Raw genomic sequence first — 27,152 nt, forward strand, 5'->3', positions numbered from 1 at the left:
TGTCTGGTTGTGCATTGGTGCCACCAAGGATGGCTGTCTTAAACCAAATGGCCTTACCCTGTATCTATCAATTGTTTTGGCATCAAATCTGAGCAGCTTAAATTTCTAGGTATGCAGTGTGTGCTTATACGCTTGTGCCTGCTACCACCGACTTCATTCTCTTGTTATCTTAATTTTCAAAATGAGCATGTTTTATGTTGCTACTGCCCTGACCCAAGTTGTTTTCACCTGGGCCTTCCAAGAAGGTGCTCTCAATTCCATAACAAATGTGCATTGGGTCACCCAGGTGCCTGTGTACTTAGCTGAGGACATCTCCTTTTCGTAGATGAGACAGCTGAAGTAGAGAAAACATGAGACATAGACTAGTTCTGAAGTAAGGATAGGCTTCAGAAGTGTTCTTTCTTTCAAAACATTTTTTATTTGGAGCTTGGTGGCTCATGGATAAGAGCCCTTCATGGTAGAGGAAAAAAAAAAAGGAATCAAAACACTTTGGAACACGGTAAAAGCCAGAAGAGCTCCCTACTACTGCAAGTATTAACTTTTGTTGGAATTACAGTGAGAGTGATGGGAATACTGAAGATTTAGAGGGGAGGGAAAAGAAGCAGCTTTCAAAGTGGAAAATGGAAGCATTCCCTGGCTGCCACTCTTGCCCCAGGCACCCATCACTAAAAGATTGGCTTGCCTCAGCTCATTAGTGCTTTTTGCAAGACTTCAAGGCCGCTGGGAAGGAAGGAAAATGCCTCTCCACTGTTCCACCATACCTTGAATAACTACGGTTGTGCCATGTCAGTCAGTCTGCCAGATGATTTTGAAAGAATTAACCACCAGACACAGGGCACGCATTTTGGGGGAGGAGGGAATGGGGGATTCAGCTTTATTTGTATTGTTTTATTTTAATTTTGGGAGGAAGCAGGTTGGGGGTGGTTCTTTTGTTTTGCCAAATCTGAGAAGCAGCATGGCTCTAGCAGCCAGACCACAGGGTTTGACGTGAGGCATGGTGTGGACTGAATGGCCATTGGTCTCACATCAGAAGATAAAGCAGTGATTTGTATTTTAGTTGACTTCTCTGGCTTACTGGCTGGTGAAATCTAATTTTATTTTAAAAATATACAGAAGCATTTTTTTCCTGAAGGATCTTGACAGTGTCTGAAGTGCTTGTTCTTTGCAGAGATAAACATAGGTGTTTTCTTTCACTTCTTCCCTCTTGGGCCCCATCCATCAGAATTTCTAATTCAGTAGGGCAGGTGAGGGGGCTGAAAATGTGCATTTCTAATAAGCTCCTGGGGGATGCTGATGCCGCTGGACCTGGGACCACATTGTGGGAACTGCTGTTTTAGGCCATCAGGGTTCCACATGGTCCAATTTTGTGGCCATTAACAAAGTACCAAAGTTAATTAGCACACATTTCTGGCAGGGAGCTATCCAGCCGAGTCAATGTATTTCATGATTGACCACTTAAAACCATGCCATTTAAAAATAGTGGTACTTATATGTTCCATATTTTGGTCTGCTGTACATATGCATGTACATCTACATGTGTGTCTATAATATAATGTGTATTGATCAAATTATATGCCAAGTTATTTATTATAAATGAATAGATTGTCTTATCTGAATCATAATTTTTTGGCAATGCACAGGTAAATGAATGAAAGAGAAGACATAAAAATGCCAGGAGAAAATGAGATGCCAGCTGCAAGGAAATAGGCTCTTGAAAACTAGAAAGCTGAGATATATTTGATTCAGTTTTCTTCCTGATACACACATTCATGATTATATAGAGAGATCCATTTAAAATTTTTAATTAATTTTTTTTCCTAAACGAGTCATTCTATATTTACAATATCGGTTTATGTCCCCAGTTTGCTCTTTTCACCAGATGCTTAATGGAGGAGAAAACACTTGGATCATCTCTGTTGGATTTGTGTGTTTCCTCCACTAAGCATCATCATAGTGGTGATTCTCTCCAGAGTGTCCTGGGACTGAAGATAGAAATCCGTCAGACCTACAGAGGCCTCTAATTAAGAGCCCTTAAATATAGCAGAGAATTTTCTCTAGGAAATGGCATTACCTGGTCACAAGGAGATGCCCAATACTCAGGAACAAAAGTCATATCTTGCTTTCATGGTTCTGCATTTCCAGAAAGAACTTTCCACTTCCCAAAGACAGACACTTATTCTTCCTTATTTTTTCCCTCCCAAGACTTGAATAGGAGGAAATCCTTTGTCTGTTCACGTGTGTGTGTTTTCCTTCACTATCATTTTCCATAGTGCCCTGGAGGAGCACTAGTCCCACAGGGTGCTGTGAAAGGTTGGAAGGGCCTTCATTCTCTTTTGCTTTCCCATAGTTCACGTCAGCATGTGGAAGGCTCTGAGAGGTTCTGTGACAAAAACTGTTTAACTTTGTTTTAGCAAGAGTTTCTTAAACAGTCCTGCCTTTCTCCCAAAGGGTTCTGTTCTTGGCAAATGGGTATTTGGAGAAAGATTTTAAGAAATAAGGATTAAAAAATATGAATGTTTATACCTCAATCGTAAGGATTTTGGGATGGTGATGCCCACGCTGCTTCTGATGGCGGGGAGCTTAGATCCCTTGGGACAGTCTTGCTTTGCAGTTGTAGATACTCTCTGTTTTCTGGGGTGGATATTGCTGATCATCATCCTTTTGTTAGTTGTCCTGGGTGATTGCAATGAACTGAAAAGTAGGTGCTGAGGCATGAACAAACATAAGAGGGGAATGCAGCTATGGACTAAAGAAGGCATCATTATTCTGTAATGGAAGAACTTGTATCATTCATTATAAAGGCAGTGGTCACCAGAGGTTCTGAGGGGAGGGAAAGGGAAGAATATGTATAACATGGGGCATTTGCAGGACGTTGGAATTGTTGTGCTTGACATCACAATGACAGATACATTTACTATTATACATTTTATCAAAACCTATAAAACTCTACAGTGCAAAGCATAAACTATAATGTAAACTATAGACCATAGTTAGTAGCAAAGCTTCAGTATGTGTTCATCAATTATAGTAAATGCACCACACTAATGGAAGATGTTGTTCATGTGGGAAAGTGTGGGAGGGGTAGGTGGTGGGATATAAGGGAATCCCCTACATTTTTGAAGTAGTGTTTATTTAATCTAAAGCTTCTTTAAAAGTGAAAAAAAAAAAAAAAAGATATTATGTACCTGGAAAGCAAATATATAGTACAGATTTTAACAAGAGATCAAGACAAAAAGCAAACATGGGTTTATATGATAGAACAGGGTTGCTTGTTTTGGCTTTTAAAAAAATGGCTTGGACTGCTTTCCATCCTGACTAACTTGATGACTTGTTTTTTTGTTGTTTTTTAATATTTTTTTAAAAAGATACTTAGATTACATAAAATGCTGCATAAAAAATTATAAGGGATTCCTATATGCCCCACTCCCCACACTTCCCACTTTTCCCCACATTAACAACTTCTTTCGTTAGCGTGGTACATTCATTGCAATTGATGAACACATTTTGGAGCATTGCCGCTAAGCATGGATTATAGTTTACATTGTAGTTTACCCTCTCTCCCACTCAGTTCTCTAGGTTATGGCAGGATATATAATGTATCTGTCATTGCAATGGATGACTTGGTTTTAATTCCAGTGTTTGTCTCCCCCTTCTACCAGGACCTTCCTTAGGCGTTGTAGTCCCAGGGGAATACGTTTTGCCGGGAGCCTCCACCCATATAAATGACTGAATACTTGAAAAAAGCATGCTGGCTGCCTTCTGGTTGTCAGTCTCATGGGAGTCAATGAATGAAACACCACCCTGGCCACAGGGTGCTTGCTCACAGGGTCTCCTCTGGGGACCAGGTCCAGCCACCAGGCTTGGGGAAATACCATGTGAGCTCCAGGGTTCCCAGGGCATTTGGTTGGCCTCACGTGGGCTTGGCTTGCAGAGAGCCCAGGAGAGGGGAAATGGGGGCCAGGCCCATGTGAGTCCTGTGGCACTGCCTGAGCAGCACTGGCAGCTGTGACAGGTCCCCACCATCCAAAGAGGACTAAGAAAATTTTTCTAGTTAGATGCTCAAGAGCATGGGGACCCCTGACGTACAGAGCCAGAAGTAGGGGTTCCATTTGCCTGGGTCTGTATCTTCCCGACGGGAAGCAGAGAGGAAGAAAAGGTGACCTGTTTTAGGATCTTTGCACAGCAGAGGTCCCTAACTGTCTTTCCTAAATCCTTTCCTAGCAATGATGTGGCATGCTTTCCCCCTTTAATATGGTTTTCCTCTTCACAAATCCAGAGGGATTGTCCTTTGAACATCCAAGCACAATCCAGGCTTATTCCTTCCTGCCTGCCCTGCCTCTCTCTCCCGTTGGGAGAGCATGCACGATGTGCTGGAAGGCCAAGGTCATTGCACAGCACAGCCTTTAAATCAGCGTTAGGATCAGTTCACCACGATCTCTTCTGCTCTGCTGTTTTCCAGCCCATTACTGCATCTTAAGTTCATGAAATCATCCTACTTTTCCTTGCCAATCAAACCGAAATGGATGTTCAACTTGCAGCGTAAGTTCATTAAATGACCCTTTTTATCTCCTCAGCCCTGATGAAGTCAGCATGCAATTATGCATGTATACATTACTCACTTGCTGGGATGTCTTCAAAGAGATTTTAAATAACCATGTTGACTTTCCTATTCAGCATAGCATATTTCTAGGCCAGCTGCCTCTTCTTTAACTCAATATTTTTTTTTCAAAGTAAACATGTTAACATTATTCTAAGGAAGAAAGAATTAGTAAGATGAAAATCTACAGGGGAAAAAATGCACAGCGTATTTCAAGCCCCAATTTAGTCTATTTGCCCTGCTGCGTAACCCACATCAGTGCAGTGTAGTTTATTTATCATCTGGAGTTCTGAGAATATTTTTAAATCGTGTTATTTGGACTCAGTCTTCCAGGGTTCTTCGACCCTGGAGCCTCTAACCATTCCTAGACTTTTCCTACCTTTTTCTTCCCACTTTGTATCTTTTATTCCACCTCCTTGTATGGCTGCTCAAGGTGTGAATCCTTTTTGAGTTTTAATATTTTTGGATGTGGTTTGAAGGATGGGCTACGGTGTGTTGGTGAGCAAGCACCAAAAGGTAAGCAGAAGAAGGGAGAAAGGGAAAAGAAGAAGAAGGAGTTGGGAGGAGAGAAGGGGCTGACAGTGGAGAAGCAGCCAAATGAAGTATACAAGTCAGCGACAATGAGAAGTAAGTGAGCCATAAAACAACAGGCACAGCCACTCTTCTACAACTCTATCTATACTCCTGGACATGCTACATACAAGGTCAAATTCAATTTAATATACTATTTTATAACCTCTCCAGGATTGTATAAGAGTTTCAGTTCCTTTTTTTTTTTTTAATTAAATTTTTTTTTCTTCAGTTCCTTGGAAATACTTGGTATGGCTAGTCTTTTTAATTTTAGCCATTCTAGTAGGTGAATAGTAGTATCTCATTGTGGTTTTGATTTGCATTTCCCTAAGGACTAATGATATTAAGCATCTTTTTATGTATGTATTTGACATCTATGTATCTTCTTTGGTAAAAATTTTGCTCATGTTTTATATTTTGTTGTTGTTTAATTGCAATTTGGGAGTTCTTCATCTATTCTGGATATAATTCCCTTATCAGATACATGATTTGAAAATACATTCTCACAGTTTGTGGTTTGTCTTTTATCTCTCTTAAATTAAACTTTTAATTCTAGTGACATATATATATATATATATATATATGTATGTAAAATTTAAGATTTCCATTTTAACCACATCAAGTGTATTATTCAGTGGTATCAATTACATTCACAATATTGTGCTTCCATCACCAACATCCATTACTCAAACTTTTCCATCACATCAAACAGAAATCCTTTACCCAAAAGAAATAATTTTCTCTTCCATGAGTGGAAGTTTTAAATTTTGATGAAGTTTAATTTATCAATTTGTTCTTTTATGAATTATACTCATAACACATCTAAAATAACTTTGACTAACCAAAGGTCACAAAGGTTTTTCCTGTTTTCTTCTAAAAGTTTTACAGTTTTAAGTGATAGTTTCAGGTCTGTGATCAGTTTGGGCTTGGTTTTCATATATGGTGCTAAGTGGATTAAAGTTTGTTTTTTCACACACAGATAAATAGTTGTTGAAAAGTCTGTCCTAACTGTACTGACTTGATTTGTGCCTTTGAGGAAAATTAGTTGTCCATGTATGGATGGGCTGTTTCTGGTTTCTCCATGCTTTTCCGTTAATATATTTGCCCACCTTTGTGCCAATTCCACACTATCTTGATTATTGTCACTCTATATAATAATGTCTTGAAATCAGGCAAAGTTAACCCTTCAATTGCATTCTTTTTTTTAAGTTTTATCTCTTATAGGTTCTTTGAAATTCCCTGTGAATTTTAGAGTGATTTTGTAAGTTTCTACCGAAAACATAGCTTTCTGTCATATTGATTGTGATTGCATTGGATCTGTAGAACATTTGGGGTAGAATTGACAACTTAGCATTGAGCCTCTGACCATGAGCCCAGTATATCTTCCCTCCTTTGTTAAGGTCTTGTCTAATTTCTCTCTACTATGTTTTGTAAGTTTTAGTGTTCAGGTGTTTTACATCTTTTTCAGATTTTCTCCTAAGTATTTCATATTTTAATGCTATTGCAAATATTATTTTTAAAATTTCAGTTTCTGATTGTTAATACTATTATATAGAACTGACCCTAATTTGCGTACATTTGTGCTGTATCCTGCTGCCTTGCTAAATTCACTTATTAGTTCCTATAGCTTTTTTGTAGATTTAATTGGATTTTCTATATAGGTGATCTCTTCTGCAAATTAAAGACAGTTTTACTTCTTCCGTTATAATATGGAGGACTTTTTTTTCTTTCTTGTGTTTTTCTTGTCTTATTTCACTGGCTGAAACCTTTACTACAGTGTGGAAAAGAAGTGGTGAGTAGGTCATCCTTGTTTTTTTATTGATCTTAGGGGAAAAGCATCTACTTTTATCACCCAGTATGATATCTTGTAGGTTTTTTGTAGATGTCCTTTATCAGGTTGAGGTTGTCCCCTTTTATTCCTATGTCATTGAGAGTTTTGAATAGGAATGGATGCAGATTTTTCTCAAATGATTTTTCTGCAGCTATTAAGATGATGATATGTGTTTTTTTCTTTTTTTGTCTTTTTTTATTTTTTAATATTGTGAATTATATTGATTGGTTTTCAAACCATAAGCTCTACTTGGTCATGATTTATTTATCTTTTTCACATATTTTTGGATTTGTTTTTCTGAACTTTGTTTAGAATTTTTTCATCTATGTTTGTGGATATTGGTTTGTAAGTCTTTTCTTGAAATTATAGCTTTGGTTTTTGTATCAGGGTATTGCTGGTCTCATAGAGTAAATTAGGAAGTTTTCCTGCTTTCAATTTTCTGGAGGAGTTTGTGTAGGATTGTTGTTTTTTCCTTAAATGTTTGGTAGAATTCACCGGAGAAGTCATCTGAACCTGGAGGGATTGGGGCAGGGGAGCAATGTTTTTAACTACATGTTCAATTCCTTTACCAAATACAGAGGGATTCAGGTTGTCTGTTAAGTGAGCTTTGATAGTTTACGTGTTTCAAGGAATTGGTTTATTTCATCTTAATTTTCAAGTGTATTGGCATAAAGTTGTTACTAATATTCCCTTATTTATTTAATATTATTTTAGTGATGCTACCTCTCTCATTCCTGATGTTGTAATTCATGTCTTCTTTTTTTCCTCCCCGATCAGTCTGCCTAGAGATTAATCAATTTTTTTAAAGATTTATTTTATTATTTATTTCTCTTCCCTATCCCCACCCCCGGTTGTCTGCTCTCTGTATCCATTTGCTGTGTGTTCTTCTGTGTATGCTTGTATTCTCCATGGCACTGGGAATCTTTCTCTTTTTGTTGCCTTATCTTGCTGCATCAGCTCTTTGTGTATGTGGCACCACTCCTGGGTGGGCTGTGCTTTTTTCACATGCGGTGGCTCAGTGAGGGGTTCACTCCTTGTGTGTGGGGCTCCCTGCGTGGCGGACACCCCTGTGTGGCACAGCACTCCTTGCGCATGGCAGCACCGCACATGGGCCAGCTTACCACATGGGCCAGGTGGCCCTGGGTTTGAACCCTGGACCTCCTATATGGTAGGCGGGTGCTCTATCACTTGAACCACATCTGCTTTCCAGATTAAACAATTTTTAAATGTGGTCTGATGTTTATGGGGCATGCCAGATGATGATAACTTTCTGCATACTTATTTCATTAATTCATTTATTGAACCATGCTAGAATCTCATTTTTTTTTCCTAAAAATTTTAATATAATAGGCATCAATCAAGTTAGAGATAAATAGATAACATAAATACGTGGGCCAATTATTTCCCTAAAGTCATTTAGAACTAAGTAACTCTGTTATCCAGCTCTTGGCAAGAAAACCACTCCAGAACTTAGCAACATACTTAGTGACATAAGCATATATTTCTCACTTACCTATCTGCGGCTTGGCTGGCTCAGCTGATGTAGGCTGCCTGGCTTCAAGATGCAAACTGGGTACAGGTTTTCTCCATGTGTCTTTCATTCTCCTTGGACCAGTGGCTACCCAAGGCTTGTACTTTTCATGGTGAATGTCAGGAATGCAGGAGGGAAGTCAAGCTTGCAAGCACATTTTAAGCCTTTGCTTATATCACATTCACTAAGCATGGTGCATATTCAACCACAAGTCAAAGACGAGGGACCTAAACTCCACCTAATGAGGGCAAGGTCAGGGTAGGCTTGAGGATTATGTTCACATTGTACACCTCTGGCAGAAAAGATCCAGTACCTTCACTAATGAACTTAGATGTCCCTAGGGAGGAGATTCCCAAAGAAACAGCCGAAAGCATTATTCTCATTGGGAATATTTTCTCATTGGGTGGTTTCCCCACTGTGATTTCCATATCTAACCTCCTTTCTTAGGAACATGTTCCTGGTCACCTTTTCTAGACTTTAAATGGTAAATCCTTAAAGCCTTAAGAGTATTGGGAACATACCAGAGCTACACTAATGGGAGTGTGGGTGTAGGGAATGGGGAAAAGGTGAGTTTTCTCTTGTTCTATTTAGGGAAATGACATCTCTCTGTGTCAAAACATGTAATGACAGAGATGTGAGCACTTCCTTGCCCTTTTCAAAAGGAATATTGCATAAGTAGGCATCCACTTTTGGTCGTTGTAGCTCTGTCAAAATAGTCTTTGCTATGAGTGACTTGAGGAGTAACTCTCAAGGTTTAGGGAACAAAACCGAATAGAAATTGAGCCTGAAGAATGCAGTTTGATGGCAGCCAAACTGAAAGTATGTATATTTGATGACAATAATTTTATACAGTCACATATATACATTGTTTTTAGTAGTAATTAATGACTACAGTAACAGCCATTTCTATTTTGAGTAGCTCCTATATGTAATGCACACATTTATTGTCTTTATTACTTATGGTAATCCTACAAGGCGTTTTTTCATTTTTCTGTATAAAGAAACTGAGGCTCAAAGAAATTAAATTAATTGCCTAATGACAGACAGCTAGCATGTGGCAAACTTGGTATTCTAACCCAGATTCAGCTGCATCAAACTCTGAGAATAGCCTGTTATAGTCCACTGCCTCTTTTCCTCCTTGATTTCCAAATTCTGTTTTGAGCTTGCTTAAGGGGATTCATTCATTAAGCACATAAGGTACTAATGGGTCCATTTTGGGGGTCTACCTTTCATTGGAGAATTTACACAATGGCAAGAATTCTTTTGGGTTCCCTGCTTGAGAGACGTGGGTTGCAGCAGCAGCCTGAAGGAGCTTTGGAGCCAGAGGGCCCTGACTACAAGGCTGCCTGCTCCTAAGCCATTGAGACATGTTCCTTTCAGCCATGCATCACCCCTCAAATGCCAATGGCAATTGGCCCCTCAAATTTTTGTATGGGTTAAATGAGACAATGCAGGTAAAATCCAGCTCGGGGAATAATAGTAAAGTAACTTTTTCAAAGTCCATGGCAATGTCATTGTCATTAGACTGCACTGACATGTGTTCATGTGAGTTAAGGTTTATTTCTATAAAGGTCTTAGAACAGTGCCTGGCATATACTAAGTGTAAAATAAGTATTTAATACAATTTTTTAAAAATTTTTATTTTTAAAGATGGATTACATAAATGTTACCTCAACAATGTAAAGATTCCATATGCCCCATCCCCTCCCCCTCCCATACTTTCCCACATTTACAACATCTTTCATTAGTGTGGTACATTTGTGACAATTGATGAATACATATTGAAGCATTTTTACTAACCTGTAAAACTGTAGTTTACTAGTTTACACTCTGTCCCACACAATTTTGTAGGTTATGACAAAATATCTGTCATTGCAGTATCATGCAGGGCAGTTCCAATGTCCTGAAAATACCCCCATATTACACCTATTCTTTCCTGTCCCTCCACTCAGAAACCTCTGGTGGCCACCGCCTTTATATCAATGTTAAAAGTTCTTCCATTGCTAGAATAATAATAAAAATAATAATGTCTACTTTAGTCCATTTTTCATTCCCCAGTCTTACGGATTTTGGGATGGTGTTGTTCGCTCTGTTTCTAGTTAAGAGGGGGCTTTGATCTTATGGGACAGATGGATGGGGCTATCTTGCTTGCAGTTGCAGATACTCTCTGTTCCTTGGGATAGGTGTTTTCCATCATCTACGTGTTAGTTGTCCTGTGTGAATCCAATGAACTGGAGAGTAGGTATTGCAACTCTGCCGAGATTCAGGGCTCAACTGGCACATGAATAGACCAAATATTCAAGTATGTGGGACATATATTTAACAAGTATAGTGCTAATTGTAGGTTCAAATAAAAGGGGCAGTAGAGCCATGTGTGGAAAAACTGTAAATGAGTCTAACTTTGTTACACTGGGGAGCATAAATGTTAAAGTAACGCCCACTGATATGTGCCAAATTCCTGAGCTTGTCTGTCCTGCTTATAGTGTCTAGATATCTCTAGAGCTCTTAGGAGCCCTGCTGTTTGAGGCACTGTTTACTAGGGCAGTCAATGAGATCCTGCTGAAATGTGCATAAGTGTAATCTCTGGAATGACCTCCTGACTCACTTTGAAATCTCTTAACCATAAAAACTCATTTGTATTTAAATTTCCCCCTTTTGGTTAATGTCTTTTTCCAGATGCATTGCTAGTTGGCCTTTGGTTATAATCCCTCTGTGCCAGGGAGGCTCATCCCCAGAAGTCATGTCTCACAGCAGAGGAGGGGGTAGGTAGTGTGTTTATATGCTGAGTTTGGCTTAAGAGAGAGGCCACATTAGAGTAACCAATAAGAAGGCTTTCAAGAGGTAACTCTTAGGCATTATATAATACTAGGCTAAATTTCAATTTCACAAGAAAAGATTCATAAGTACTAGTGTCAATATAAAGGGCCAGGCTTAATAGTCTGTCTTCCTTCACTAGGCCTGCCCATGTACTTGGGGGATTCTTGCCATTCTATTAGAGAATGCATCAGAACTTCCCAGGACAGGAATTCAATATTTTTTTTATTTTTGCGTGGGTCTCCACCCACCAAGGCAATGCCTCATGAACACTTGAACATATTCACATGCTTAGAGGCATGCCTCAGGTGCACCCCTTCCCACATGTGCCCCCATCACCCCCACCCCCACACAAGTGACCCTACCCTGCCACATTTGTGACCCTTTTGTGATCCAAAATCTCTCCAAAAATGTATCCAAAAAAATAACCAAATAAAATTATAATAAAATAAAATAATTATTTTAAAAATAAAATACAAAAATGAAAAAATTAAAATAAATTTTTATACATTGTATCTCTCATCACTGTAAGATCTGTTATCTTTTATGTACAGTGACAATTTCTTCTGTGTATTCTCCCAGTATCTTTTTTTTTTTTTAATCTTCAAAGAAGCTTTAGGTTATAGGAAAGTCATGTCAAAAATATAGGGGATCCAATATACCTGACACTCTTCCCCTCTTCCACTCTCCCCTATAATAACATTTTACATGTGGCTGGTACATTTGTTACAATTAATGTAGAAATATTGAAGCCTTGCTACTAACCATGGTAAATGGTTTACATTATGGTTTACATTTTGGACCATACCCTTTTATAGGTTTTGATGAAATTTAAAATGGGCTATATCTATTATTGCAAAATCATGGAGAACAATTCTAATACCCTAAAAATGCCCTATGTTCTATCTTTTCTATTCTTCCCTCCTTCTCCCCACCTCAGAAACTATAGTAACAACCAAGTTTCAATTCTTGAAGAATAAGATTCATAGTTACTTGCAATAATATTGAGGGATTGACATACTGGTCTGTTCTCTTTTATTAGATACTGCCTCTGTTCTTGAAGAATTTCCATCCCTCTAATTGAGAACATAGCAGGGCTCCCCGGGATGGGAGTATATTTTCTTGTTTATTGTATAGATCTCCACCCACAGAGGTAACACACTATGACAGGATGAACACTTACATACTCCATTGAGGCATGCCCAGGTGTGCCCTATCCTGCATATCCCCCTACACATGACGCCCTACACCACTGATCCTCCCCTGCCGTATTTGTCAAAAGAACATTCTCACCATTGTAGTTTAAACACAGTCCTGCAAATCCCCAGAGTTCACCTGATTCTTCCTTTAACCCTCCCCCCAGTTCCATGGATAGTTCAACCGCACCGTGCTCCCCCTCACAGACCTGCACTGCTGAACCCCATTACATCACTGCACCACTCTCAGACCCGTCTATGCCCAGGCACACCTTTCCACCTTATCACAGATTTTGCCTATAAGGGCATTGGCTCACCACCCTCTACTCCCTTTCTGTCTCTTGTTAACCTGTTTTCCAGACTCTAGCTCTGTGAGTCTGCTCAGTTTGTTCAAGTCATATCAGTGAGGTCATGTAATTGTCCATCAGTGCCTGGCTTACTTCACTCATTGTGAGGTCTTCAAGATTCATCCATGTTATACCCTGTGTGATTACTTCATTCCTTCTTATAGCTGAGTAATATTCCATTCTATATATATATACCATGGTTTGCTTTTTCATTCATTTGTTAATGGACATTTGGGTTGCTTCCAATTTTTGGCAATAGTGAATAATGCTGCTATGAACAATGGTGTGCGTATATCAGTTTGTGTCCCTGCTTTCAATTCTTCTGAGTGTATACCCAGCAGTGGGATTGCTAGATCGTATTGCATTTCTATAGTTAGCTTCCTGAGAAAACACCAAACTGTCCTCCACCATTCTACATTCCCACCAGCAGTGGATAAGCCCTTTCTTCCACATCCTCTCTAACACTTGTAGTCCTCTGTTTTTTTAATAGCCCCCAGTCTATTACATGTAAGGTGATATTTACTATAGTTTTGATTTGTATTTCCCGAATAGCTAGTGATATTGAGCATCTTTTCATGTGCTTTTTAGCCATTTGTATTTCTTCCTTGGAGAAGTGTCTATTCACATCTCTTGATCATTTTTAAAAAACGGGTTGTTTGTCATTTTATTTTAAAGATGTAGGATTTCTTTATATATGCTGGATGTTAGGCCTTTATTGGATAAATAATTACCAAATATTTTCTCCCATTGGGTAGGCTGCCTTTTTACTTTCTCAACAAACTCCTTTGAAGCACAAGTTTTTAATTTTGAGGAGGTCCCATTTATCTATTTTTTCTTTCATTGCTTGTGCTTTGGGTGTAAAATTTATGAAGCCATTTCCTACTACAAGATGTCATAGAGGCTTCCCTACATTGTCTTCTAGGAGCTTTATGGTCTTGGCTCTTATATATTTGATCCATCTTGAGTTAATTTTTGTATAGGGAATGAGATGGTGTTCCTCTCTCCTTCTTTTGTATATGGATATCCAGTTCTCCCAGCACCATTTGTTGAAGAGGCCATTCTCTCCCAGTTGAGTGGGCTTGGTGGCCTTGTTGAGTATCAGTTGACTGTATATGTGAGGATCTATATCAGAACTCTCAATTCTGTTCAATTGGTCAGTATGTCTGTCCTTATGCTAATACCATGAAGTTGTATTTTTTTGTTTGTTTGTTTGTTTCTTTCTTTCTTTCTTGAGGTACCAGGAGCCAGGGATTGAACCCAGGACCTCATATATCCCTCAACCACTGTGCCACATTGACTTCCCTGAGTTGGTTTGGTTTTGCTTGTTGTTTGTTTTTGTTTTTGTTTTCAGAAGGCAATGGGAACCGAACCCAGGACCTTCCATGTGGGAGGTGGGCGTTCAACTGCTTGAGCCACATCTACTACCATTACCATGCAGTTTTGAGCACTGTAGTTCTGTAGTATGTTATTTAGGTCTTTGCCGATTTCATTTAACAATCTAGTTTTCTGTGTATAAGTGCTTTACCTCTTTAGTTAAGTTTATTCCTAGGTATTGTATTCTTTTAGTTGTTATCATAAATGGGATTTTTTTTCTTGATTTCGTCCTCAGATTGCTCATTATTGGTGCACAGTAATATTACTGGTTTTTGTATGTTGATCTTATATTCTGTCACTTTACTCAACTCCTTTATCAGCTCTAGAAGCTTTGTTGTAGATTTCTCAGGGCTTTCTATATGTAGGGTCATGTCATCTACAAATAGTGAAATTTTTACTTCTTTTGTTCCAATTTGGATGAGTTTTATATCTTTTTCTTACGTTAGTGTTTGAGCAAGTACTTCTAACACAATGTTAAATAAGAGCAGTGACAGTGGATATCATTGTCTTGTTCCAGATCCTAGAGGGAAAGTATCATTTCACCATTGAACATGACGTTGACTGTGGGTTTTTAGTATATACCCTTTGTCATGTTGAGGAAGTTTCCTTCTAGTCCTATCTTTTAAAGTGTTTTTTTAATTAAGAAATCACACTGTATTTTGTCAAATGCTTTTTCTGCATCAATAGAGATGATCTTGGTTTGTTTTTTTTTTCTTGATCTGTTAATGTGGTGTATTACATTGATTGATTTTCTTATGTTGAACCATCCTTGCATTCTAAGGATGAAACCAGCTTGGTTATGGTATATAATTCCTTTGAGGTGTTGCTGAATACTATTACCAAATATTTTGTTGAGGATTTTACCATCCAGGTTCATTAGAGAGATTGGTCTATAGTTTTCCTTTCTTGTAATGTCTTCATTTGGCTTTGGTATTAGGGTGAGGCTGGTATCATAGAATGAGTTAGGCAATGTTCCCTCTACGTCTATTTTTTGGAAGACTTTAAGCAGGCTTGGTGTTAGTTCTTTTTGGAATGATTGATAGAATTCATTTGTGAAGCCATCTGGTCCTCGGCACTTCTTAGTTGGGAGGTTTTTGATGACTAATTAAATTTTCTTGCTTGTGATTGGTCTGTTGAGTTCATCAGTTTCTTCTTTTGTCATTGTAGGCTGCTTATGTGTTTCTAGAAATTTGTCTGTTTCGTCTAAGTTATCCTTCTTGTTGGCGTACAATTTTTCAAAGTGTCTTCTTATGATACTCTTTGTTTCTGTGGGATCAGTTGTGATAACCCCTTTTTTGTTTCTTATTTTATGTATTTGTATCTTCTCTCTTTTTTTCTTTGTTAGCCTAGCTAAGGGTTTGTCAATTTTACTAATCTTCTCCAAGAACCAACTTTTGGTGTTAAGTTTTTCCTAGTGTTTTCTTATTTTCAATTTCATTTAGCTCTGCTCTAATCTTTGTTATTTCCTTCTTTCTACCTCCTTTGTAATTGTTTTGTTTTTCTTTTTCTAATTCTTCCAGGTGTGCACTTAGGTCTTTGATTTTAGTTCTTTGTTCTGTTTTAATATAGGCAAATATGTCTATCCATTTCTTCTCAACACTGCTTTTGCTGCAGCCCATAGGTTTTGATATATTGTATTCTCATTTTCATTTGTTTCAAGGTAGTTATTGATTTCTTTTGCAATTTCCTCCTTGCTCCACTGATTATCAAGAATGTGTTGCTTAATTTCCATATCTGGTGCCTAATCTGGTTCTCTGCCCTTTATTGATTTCCAGCTTCATTCCATTGTGATCAGAGAAATTACTTTGTATAATTTCAATCATTCTGAATTCATTGAGAGTTGTTCTGAGGCATAGCATGTGATCTATCCAGGAGTATAATTCATGTGTGCCAGAGAAGAGTGTATATCCTGCTGTATTTGGGTGTAAAGTTTTTAATAAATTTTAAAAATATAATTTGTATCAGTATAAAAACTGGTGAAAAACAAATCTTATGCTAATTTTGGGTAGAGGCCAAGGGAGTTAATGTAAGTTTTGTGATTGTAAATGTTAAATGTTAAAGAAAAAAATGTTCAGAAAATCACTTTCCTTGGTAAAGTTAAACATATACATATATTTCAATATATATATGCTTTCCATATATATATGGAGTAATCATGCTGCAAAATAGAAAACTCAGTCTGAGAACATGATATAGAAGTAACTTTTCTTCTGCAGTAAGTGTGGAGATACTAAAAATGTAATATGTGTTATGCCCCCAAGCTTTTCATACATTTCTAGTTCTTTTGTAATTTTTATGTCTAATACCAGTATATTTTTTTAAAGATTTATTTATTTATTTATTTCTCTCCCCTTTCCCTCCCACCCCTGTTGTCTGTTCTCTGTGTCTGTTTGCTGCTTCTTCTTTGTCCACTTCTGTTGTTGTCAGCGGCACGGGAATCTGTGTTTCTTTTTGTTGCGTCATCTTGTGTGTCAGCTCTCTGTGTGTGCAGCACCATTCCTGGGCAGGCTGCACTTTCTTTCGCACTGGGCGGCTCTCCTTACGGGGCACACTCTTTGCACGTGGGGCTCCCCTACGCGGGGGACACCCCTGCGTGGCAGGGCACTCCTTGCGCGCATCAGCGCTGCTCATGGGCCAGCTCCACATGGATCAAGGAGGCCCGGGGTTTGAACCACAGACCTCCCATGTGGTAGACGGACACCCTAACTACTGGGCCAAGTCTGCCACCCCTCTAATACCAATATTAATTAAAATTACTCCTGTTCCTTAAAATCTTTCTGTAAACTTTTCATTCTTACATTATATTTACCCATTAGTGAGACTTTATAATTTCTATATTTTACCCATTAGTGAGACTTTATAATTTCAAGACAACACATTGTCAAAATGAAATTTATATCAAATACCAAACACATGCAACTTAAGTTGTATGAAATATGACCCTAGTTCTCGTCTCTGTGGTGTAGTTTTTGGAGATCATGTCTTTGTCACTGCCTTACTACATAACTGAGCCTGGATCAGACCAGTTTCAAGCTTATATTGTTTGCTTATATCATGATGCCAAAATAAAAGAATGATTGCTAATACTCAATATTGTAGTTTTTCTGTTATTCTTTAGCAGGACTTTCATTCTCTGTCTTCTTGGGCTGACCTTTTTTCTAACAAAAGACTATTATTGCAAGTCATTTTGCAGCAAATGCTGGTGGATATGGCTTTCTCGCTCCCTCTCACTTCCCTTCTCCATCCCATTCTCCTTCCCTCCCTCAGACAAGCTCACATGTGCACAGACACACAGAGGCCAGATAAACAATATTTTGGCCAAAAAAATGGATACTATGACAACTAAATCAAGGATAGGTTATCACCGAGGGGAAGGGACATGTGGAATGAGCAGGTCAACAGTAGACAATGATCTCATCTGCTTTTATGTTTTGTTTCACAGAGTAACATCACAGCAGGGGGTTACTCTAATGGGTCCAAATCCTAGTCCATTTTATCTGTCTGGTCATCTGAGCTCTCAGAGCTAACAAAGAAGGAGATTCCTTGGACCTTGATGGCATTAGAAGATATCTCAGGCATTCTTTTTGTTGGCTGGACTTGGAGCTGAACAAAGGAGCTGGAGTCTGGGACATACCCCAGAAAACTTAACTGTGCTTGGCCAGAGCTCCTTGGTTTCCTCCATACCACATTTAACTAAGTGATTCTTAAAGTGTATTAATGTACCACCTAAATGGTTAACTCTCTTGGGTGTTTGGGGATACTGAATGATAATGGAAGAATTGCACATGGGTTATGTCATTAGCTCTTATCAGATTCAAGCTAATATATGCTCTTTTTTTCCTATGTATTTTAACAGAATGAGGTCCCTGAGGTAAAGAAAGAGGAGACTTTACTGGATCTGGACTTCGACCCTTTCAAACCTGAGGTTGCATCAGTGGGTTCTGCAGGAATGGCCCACTCACCCATGTCTCAGGTATCAGGTGTTTCTTTTGGGTCTTTGGGGATGAGGTTTCATAAGCCTTTATAAGCTCGGTAAGTTAACACATGCAGTTTTCAGTGACTCCTCTCCCTTTCAATTGGCTATTACCTACTTTACTTCTTGGTTGACCGGTATAGCTAACAGGTAGTAGAAAGAGGACTTTAGGAACATCAATTATTCTAAACCTCCCCCATACCGTTAGCTTTCTCTTTCCATTGAACTGGGATGCCATATGTTCTGATTTGCCCAGGGAATCTTCTGTCCTGGAGTAATTATAAATAGTGACCCTTTCATGCTCAGAGGTGTCCAGCATAGGACGTTTTATGGCTCCCCTAAATAAAGCTCTTTCTTCTGACTTTGGATTTAGTCTTTTTATAGTTTCCTCTGCTTTTATTTCTCACACCTTATAGATTAAGGCATGTTTGAAATAACCATGAGATTATGACTTAAGAGAACTGCTTTTTAGTTTTGAAAGTTCTGAACTTGATGATATTATCTTCATTCTCTATATCAGGGATTCTTAACCAAGGGTCTGTGAGCTTGAATTATAATTCAAAACAACATTATTCTTGTGGGCACGTGTTGGTGTGGGTGTGATATATTTATTAAATAGTACACAGTATAGTGTGGACTTAGTAAGGGTCTGTGGTTTTCACCTGACTAGCAAAGGGGTCTGTGGAACAAAAAAGGTTAAGAAACCCTGCTCTATATTGTAGCACTTTCTCTTTTTTTATCCTGATTGTTGGTTGACACCGAGTTGGCATGGCTTACCCAAGCTTATCCTTGCTCATCACTTCCTCACTCTCAACATTTCTTTCATTCCAGTAGTTATTCCATAGCATTCCCTGTTAAAGGAACCTGGTGGTGAGGTCTGCAGTGACCTGTAGGTGATTCCTATGGAATGGAGTTAGCTTACAATGGTTCACACCGGTGGAAGGAAGTTAACTCAAAATTGTTTCTAAATAAGAAATCATTCATTTCAGGATTTTGAACATGTTGGAGGCAAATCCAAAGATCTAGGAATATGTTTCAAATTAAATTATGGGATATTGTGAAACCTAGCTTAAGAAAAAAAAATGCTTTAGGATTTGGGACCCAGGCTTCTTGATACCTTCCAGTGAACCATGGAGGAGCAGACAGTTCATTATGAACCTCAATAAATAAGGCGGGGCAGTGGATGTGGCTCAAGCGATTGAGGGCCTGCTTCCTACATAGAAGGTCTCAGGTTCAGTTCCTAGTGCCTCCTAAAAACAACAACAACAAACAACAAGCAAAACAAATGACAGAACTAACTCAGGGCTGCCGATGTGGCTCAGTGGTTGAGTGCCGGCTTCTCACATACAAGGTTTGCAGTTCAATCCCTGGCCCCAGTGTGTATATATGTATGTGTGTATATATGTATGTATAAATAAATAAATAAGTCTTTCTAATTCATGCATTGTTCCAGATTGTGATTGGATTTCTAAATCCCCCCGTATTGTAAAAGAGGAGGCCACTAAGTCAGGAAAATAAGCAGACCAGACACTAGCCTTAAAGGTGATTTGCCAAAAATTGATATTTTTAAAAACAATTTCAGGAAGCTCTCTCTGTTAACTTCCTTCCAGGAGAGTCACAACATGCATTAGAATATTAACAGCTCTGAGAAGACGTCTAGTACAAAAAAAGCCATTTTGATTTAGTTTCCCAAATTTGACCACAGAAACCTGTTTTACTGATACTTTTCTTAACATTTGTGGAACTAGTATTCTCTGAAACATACTTTGGGAAACTCCAAAGTAATAACTATCAACAAGTTTGAGCTGCCTGCCTTGGTTGCCAAGAAAAATAGAAAATGAGTACATATATAAATCAGTATACTTCCTTCTGGAACTTTCTCAAGGGACTTCTGACTTACTCTCCATAGCTCCTTTCTTTAGCGACTGAAGGGAAGTTTCCATGGTGGATGCTTTAAAGCTCTTTGGTGAGATTCAGTAGCGTCATTGTAAGTTTGAATCATGGAGACCCTCTTTTATATCAATGCATGATTACATTGAACCATAAACCAAGGAACTTTGTGTGACATTAAGGCTAAGGGATCATTTCAGAATTTTAAAAAATGACATTGATTAAATCTTATTAGTCTCAGTTTTGAAGAACGTGAGTTACTGCATTAAGAAAAGCCATGTGTGCCAATGCGTGCTTCCTCAGGAAAAAGTAATAAACTTCTCTGGCTTCCCAGTGGCTGTAATTGAGCCACCTGGCTGCAGTCACCCTTGGTCCAACCGTAATCACATCTCTCCTCTTCTGCTGAGAAAAGTCTTGGACTGAGTTGACCAAAAATGCAGTACTCTTATACTCTGCCAGCCTTCTCTCCCTTTCCTCAGAATCATCTCCTTATGTGTTACCTGACCCCATGCTTTAATCTGACATTCTTGCTGCTGGCAGTACACCTCACCTCCTGATCTCCACAGCAGGTCCATACAAGCTCACTTACCCTGTCCTGATCCCGAGGGTTGAGAAACAAGATGGTTCACACTGTTGCCTTGCTTTGGCAAAAAAAATACTGGTGCTGCTTACGTTATGCAGAGATGTGTAGAAGCTTTTATGATCTTTGCTTCTTAAATGGTTGAGACGCAAGAAAACATAAACCATCTAGGTGATGAGGAAATGCATATTAAAGGCTGAGAAAGTCTGTGTACAAAAATGTGTGGCTTTCAGTGCAGCCGTATCTATGCCCCTATCTTAGTCATTCCTACGAGTAGGTGCTAAGAAAGAGACCAACATGGCTGACAAGAGATGCAGGGCAGACTGCGGTGCAGTTAAAGCTGGCGGAGACCAAGTGGGTGGATATAAGTCAGAGCTGTGCCACACAATTCTCTCCTACAGAATCCAAACAAGAGAAAATTTGTAATCTCATCTCAAAACATTGTAATAGTCATGTCTTTGAGATGAGGGTGCTGGGCTCTCCAGTTTGCTGTTCACATTTAGTGATTCAAAGCGAGTATATATACATGGATCATTTCTAGCCACAAACATGGGCAGAAAGGATGTGGATGTAGTGGTAATTCTCAAACACAAATGAAATTAGAAAGAGAAGTCCTCCCTACTCCCCACACACAGAGTGGAAGCAATTTGAACCATATGGATGCCTTCTCCAGGATCACTAAGTGTCATGATTAAACTATCAGAAGTGTTATTTACCCATATATCTTAGGACTACCCTGTTAATTTTCATGATTATCACTTCATTGAGCTGTGTTATAATCTATTTTGACATTGAAGAACTGCTTTTCTCAGGTTCATTTACTATCAAACTTGTCTTAATTTATCTTCACGGTCCTCTTGAATATGATGGTAGAGGAAATAGCATTGACAGTGTTTAGAATCTGCATGTTTTCACAGAAGATGTGGTAGCCTCGAAGGTCCAGTCTGTTGCTTGATTTTATTTTAATGGTATGTGTGTGTGTGTATGTTAGAGTAACCCCATTCATTGTATTCTAAAATATAGTTATCCACCTCTATCAAAATAGGCAGATTGACTAGACCTGTACTGTTCAGTATGGCAGCCGTGAGCTACCTGTGGCTATTTCAATTCATGTTAAGAAAAACTAACAAATTAAAAGTTATCTCTTCAGTCACACTGTTCACATTTCAGACATTTAGCAGCCACCTGTGGCTTATGACTATCATTTTGGACAGCACAGATATCTGGAATATTTCCAGCCTCAAAAAAGTGCTATTGAACAGTGCTCTACTGAATGCTCAGAAAGTGTTTATGCCTTTATTTCAAGAGTTTTCATCACTTCAGTATTTTTCATGTGCTCGGGTTTTGCATACTGACAGTATTTTTGTTTGTTTCTTTTAGACATTGCCGTGGGACCTATGGACGGTAAGAGTATTGAGAACTACGTAATTTGATATATCTGGGTTCCTAGAAATTTAGTAGCTCTTTTTTTTTTTTTTTTTTTTAATGTTTTTAATGATAATGTGTCTCCTAAAATGATCATCGGTCCCTGGAAGTTTCCCAGCATCACTGGAACCTGGAAATGGTGGTGAAGAAAAGGATGCCAGCACACCAGCCTCCTGACTGGCTAATGGCTAAGCATTGGTCTTCTGGCCCTTGGTGCTTCCTGCTGTGGTTACTGGTGCCTGGAGGAAATGTTGGGAGGGAGGGGCATGCATGTATGTTGTTGTTTTTAAACACAATATAAGAAAAGTATGATTGAGGAAACATGAAGGATAGTCTACTCTACATTATAATATTCAATAAAACTTAGTAAGAATTTGAGCTTTAGAGCCAGACATACCTGGATTTCAGTCCAGGCTCTACCACTTACAACCTCGTGACTTTAAGCAATTTCTAAACTGTAAACTTCAGTTTTTCTCATCTGGAAAATAAGAATAATGACACTTCCTAGGATTGTGTGAGGATTAAAGAAGACAATATTTGTAAAGTATTAAGCCCAAAGCCTGGCATATATAAATAAAAGGTAGATATTGTTAGTAAGCTTATTTATTCAGCTAATTTTAATGTGCAAGGATAAACCCTTCAAGAATTTGCAGTCAGAAAAGAGACATAAGCAGGGTTCGTGGTGGCAGCATCTATGCTGTGAAATCAGGAACCACACCCACTTGGAGCCTCACATGCCATGAGATAGGGCCTTTGTCTACCCTGATTTAGAAAAGCCCTGGTCCTGTGGTCTTAGCCTACTTTCCTTCATTAGTTTGGTATATATAGCTAGCTCTTCATGAGCTGGGTCTTCTGAACTATCATTACTATTTTCTCCCCTTCCTTTCCATAGGAGCAGGTTTCTGCTATATTACTTAGGATCCTTGGGGGATCAAAGCAACCTCCCAAGAAAAAAGTTAAAGAATGTTGGTTGAGAACCCCAATGACTAAGTTATATATTTCATAGTGATTTGCTTTTACCTGTGTAGTCACATAAAAGAACACATGGATTGATGATGTTCAGGACATTTGAATTCTGGCCTCAACTCTGGATTAACTGTCTTGAGATCAAGTCAACAATGCTAATTTTTTTTGTGCCTCTAATATTTCATATCTTTAGTTGGAACTATAACACATTTTCCTTCCCTAGCTATGGCAGGGTATGGTGAGGGTGAGGGCATCATCCAGAAGATAGAGTTTTGATTGTTTCAGGGGACAAACCTGCTGGGACTGGTAACAATACCAAGAATGCAAAATGATGTTTCCCTGGACATAATGGCTTTCAGTTCTTAATCCTCTCAGGTTCTTTTCTGATACAGAAAATGGTTAGGGAACAAGTCCTCCAGGCAGTTAGAGTGGTCATTGTCCATACTTCCACCTCAAGGGGAGAACCAAGAGGAGGATGAGTCTTGGAAAGACTTTATCCTGATACTATGTCAGAGCATAAGATATGGGGTAATTTTATGGCCTCTCTTGCTTGATCTTATTCTGGTGCTCCCAGACCTGCTTAATTACTGGAGATTTGCATTTCAGAATTTGCTATAGTGGAATTATATACTAGTCATAAAACATACTTGTTGATGCTAGAAAATGACAGAGGCTTTCTTTGTATATGGTGTGTATTTCTGCATAGTAATCTTGAAAAGTGTTGGAACAAAATTCATTCGTATCACAAAACAAGTTATTGGGATTAAAATTTAACGTCCAGCCAGTAAAAGCCACAGCTTTCAGCAGAATGTTCACAGGGGATTTTAATGTACCAATTAATTTTCTTCTCATGTTTTTTTTTCTTCCCACCCATACAGACAAGCACTGATTTGGTACAGCCGGTAGGTAAATTTCCAGAAAATTCTGGATTTTTTTTGGTAGTTAATATGTAATATATATTATCTAGAATGAGCTTTTATCTCATAGCATTGCTAGTCACAAATTTTAGCCTTAAGTCATTTAATTTAAACCTTTTCTAGTTTTATTTAACTGGTGCTACCTTTCTGAGAGCTTTGTGTTTCTCATCAAATCTTACCATGATCTGTTTCATCTTATGTTGTTTTTTTTTTTTCCTTTGCTTTTCTGCATATTCTAAAGACTGACTCTGCAAAAAGCCTTTCCTTGTATAACCTGATCTTGGAGGAAACTCCAGACAGTGGGTTGGCCGAAGAAATTCAAAGATCTCAGACTGACTTAGGTGTATTTACTTGGGGCCCTGATGCTAGTTCAGACAGTGACAGCCATGAAATTACCCCAGGTGGGTCTCAGGAAGAATCTGCAGGTCTCTTTGAAGCAGAGCAAGGCATGGGATTCTCCACTGGAATGCTTACTTCTGTGAACTGGGTCACTGTAGCTGAGCAGGGTGAGTGTGTCCTGGGGCCAGTTTCTCCAGGTGGAAATGAAAAGCTGTCTCCTGAGCCTGAGCCCGAGGCTGGATTTGCTATAGCTACTTATATGGAGATGGAGCAGCCTTATGAATCCTCTCTCGACTCAGAGAGCCCAGCCATGGAAACTGGTGGCCTGTTCAAACAAAGTCATGAAGATGATAAAAAGTCAGAAGAGGAGGAAGAGAAACAGAAGATGGAAGATCCTATGTGGGCAGGTGTGGAGACATGTGAAAAGGTAGACATTGGAGCTCTTGGTAGCAAGACACTAGAGGGTGTAGTGCAGTTTGAAGGGAAAGCTTGTGAAAGTAAGAGAAATAGGGGAGTGTATTTTCTTGAGACACTAGAAAAGCAAGACCTGGAGACCTTAAAATCAAAGAAGAGGAGACTAAGATAGATCTAAGAGCTAGATGTAAGAAAAGTACAAAAACCAATAAAAAGTATTTCAAGAAAACTGACCTATTAGAAAATGATGCAGAAGAAATAGATATGGGAGATGAATATAGTGACAGAAACCAAGGGTTCGATGATGGGATTCCAGTAGTATTAAGTAACCATAAAATTATAGAGGGCTCTGGAGCTAAACCTGCCCATCACATAGATATCTTCTATCTGCCTCTCCAGATGGACTCTGTATCTAATTTTGAAGATGCAAGTCCTGTGGAATCTGCTTTAGCTAGAAAAGACATAAAGGAAAATTTAATAGATCTCTGTAACCATGATATAATTTATCACTCATCACAGCATAGTGCAAATGCTGAAGAAATTCAGTGTGAGGCTGTGTTCTATGCTTCTGGAGGTGTCAGGAATGAAAATCAGGGTGTTGTTTTATCAATAGAATGTGAGTCAGTAAATTCTGACCTTAATTCTCCTGGAACTGATGCAAACAGCAGAGATTGGTGTTCATGTGAGGCAGAAGATTCATTAATAGAGAGAGCCAAAGGTACAGTGACTGGAAACCGTAGTCAGACTATTAGCTTACCAGGAATTGCAAAGACAGAATCTTGGGCAACAGATCCAGGTCAAGTCTGGCGGCTAAGCTTGGATTCAGCAGTGAATAATAAGGGTACATTGGGATTCTCTGGTCTACCAGATGGCCAAGAAAGTGAATTTGCCAATTGGCCAGATTCTACTAATCATTGGTTTATCAGAGATATGGGAGGCTTAGATAATTGCTGGAAACATTTTGACATAGCTGAAAGCAAGAAAGGGCTCGCATGTGGATATGGGAAGCAAGCAATTGCCAGCTGCTGGCAACAAAGCCAAGAGCTAGCTAGGCAGTTGATTCTGGAAACTTCCCCGAATGCTAGCACCGAGAGTCTACTGGTCCCCAAGATAATGACAGCAACAGCTCAGATTTGTCTGAAGATGAAATTTTTAACCAGATATGTATGGATTATTGTGCCACAAAATAGAGGCTGATAAAGAAGAGGTACTTACCCCAGTATATGGCATAGACTAGAAAAAGGCTTCTGTAGGTTGTTTTATCCTAATGTCTCTAACATACTTCATTATCCATCACCTCTCTTCTCTAATACCTGACTTATCTCCTTGACAGATTATCAAGTACTTCTTGAAGTCTGTGCAAACCAAACACAAATAGGTTGACAAAAAAAAAAATCAAAACCCCAAAATGATTGCATTGGTAACTAATGAGAATCTACTTTATGATCCTATTTACTGAGTTTATTCTTCCTACTTTCATTTTTACTGTTCAAACAATAAAAATATGCTAAACCAAGAGCAAAACAGACTAATTTACTGTTCTTAGAGTGATTCCACACCAATAAGAACACATGAAATATTTCTACCTAGACCCACTGAAGCTGTGGAATCTCATTCTATTGCTGTTTGTCAAAGTGATGAATAAATGAAGTTCTAGCAGGTATCTTCTGTATTCTATCACTGGCCTGAAAAAAGACCTCTTTAATCCGTTATGACTCTTCTGTGGCATCATCTTATCATTATTGAGAAAGTGAGTTTTGGTTAGCCCTTGGCCATCTACCAACAATAATTGTAAAAATAATCTTCCTTTTTTTGTCAACCTATCTAAAGTAATATAGTTTGGCCTTTTGCATTCCTAAGCACTTTTGATCACAATAACCTTTTGTGTTATTTTAAAATTTGTGGTGGTCTTTACTTTCCAACTTGTCTAGTGGACATAGATGTATCTTAAAAATGTGATGAAAAGAAATAACATATTCTAATTTCCATTTCTGTTTAGGCTTCGGGTGGCTCATTTAATGGATTCACCCAGGTAAGAAATCATCTTGCTAGCAAGACCCCACTGCTGAGAATGCTGAAATGTTTTTAAATGTGATCCATCTAGGTCACTAGTGTAGTGGAATAAGTATAGGTACAAATCTAGGTCACTAGTATAGTGGAATAAGTATAGGTACAAATAAGTATAGGTACAAATCATTACCTATACATTGGTAATGTAGACAGTAATAGGAACAGCATGGTAGGGTTGTTTTGAAAGTTAAGTGAGATAAAGCATGTAGAGCCCTTATTAGCCCAACAGCCTCACATATCCTTACTGCTCAGTGCTTCTAAAGATTCATTTAGGAGCCATGCTGTGCAAAAGCTGACTTCAGTGGTTCTCCAGAAAGG

At 38.6% G+C, this 27,152-nt stretch overlaps 1 protein-coding gene across 2 annotated transcripts in view; it reads left to right on the top strand.

Annotated features, from left to right (window-relative positions):
* AMPH (amphiphysin) overlaps positions 1-27,152 on the top strand; it is a 267,871-nt gene that overhangs the window by 200,182 nt on the left and 40,537 nt on the right. For both annotated transcript variants that reach the window (XM_058296765.2, XM_058296766.2), the window contains exons 12-15: positions 18,117-18,233; positions 22,084-22,107; positions 23,973-23,996; positions 26,764-26,796. In XM_058296765.2, coding sequence (XP_058152748.1) covers positions 18,117-18,233; positions 22,084-22,107; positions 23,973-23,996; positions 26,764-26,796 — 198 coding nt within the window. The remainder of the gene's footprint in view (positions 1-18,116; positions 18,234-22,083; positions 22,108-23,972; positions 23,997-26,763; positions 26,797-27,152) is intronic.

This window comes from Dasypus novemcinctus, chromosome 5 (genome assembly GCF_030445035.2).
Source record: "Dasypus novemcinctus isolate mDasNov1 chromosome 5, mDasNov1.1.hap2, whole genome shotgun sequence".
Classification (NCBI taxonomy): Eukaryota; Metazoa; Chordata; class Mammalia; order Cingulata; family Dasypodidae; genus Dasypus; species Dasypus novemcinctus.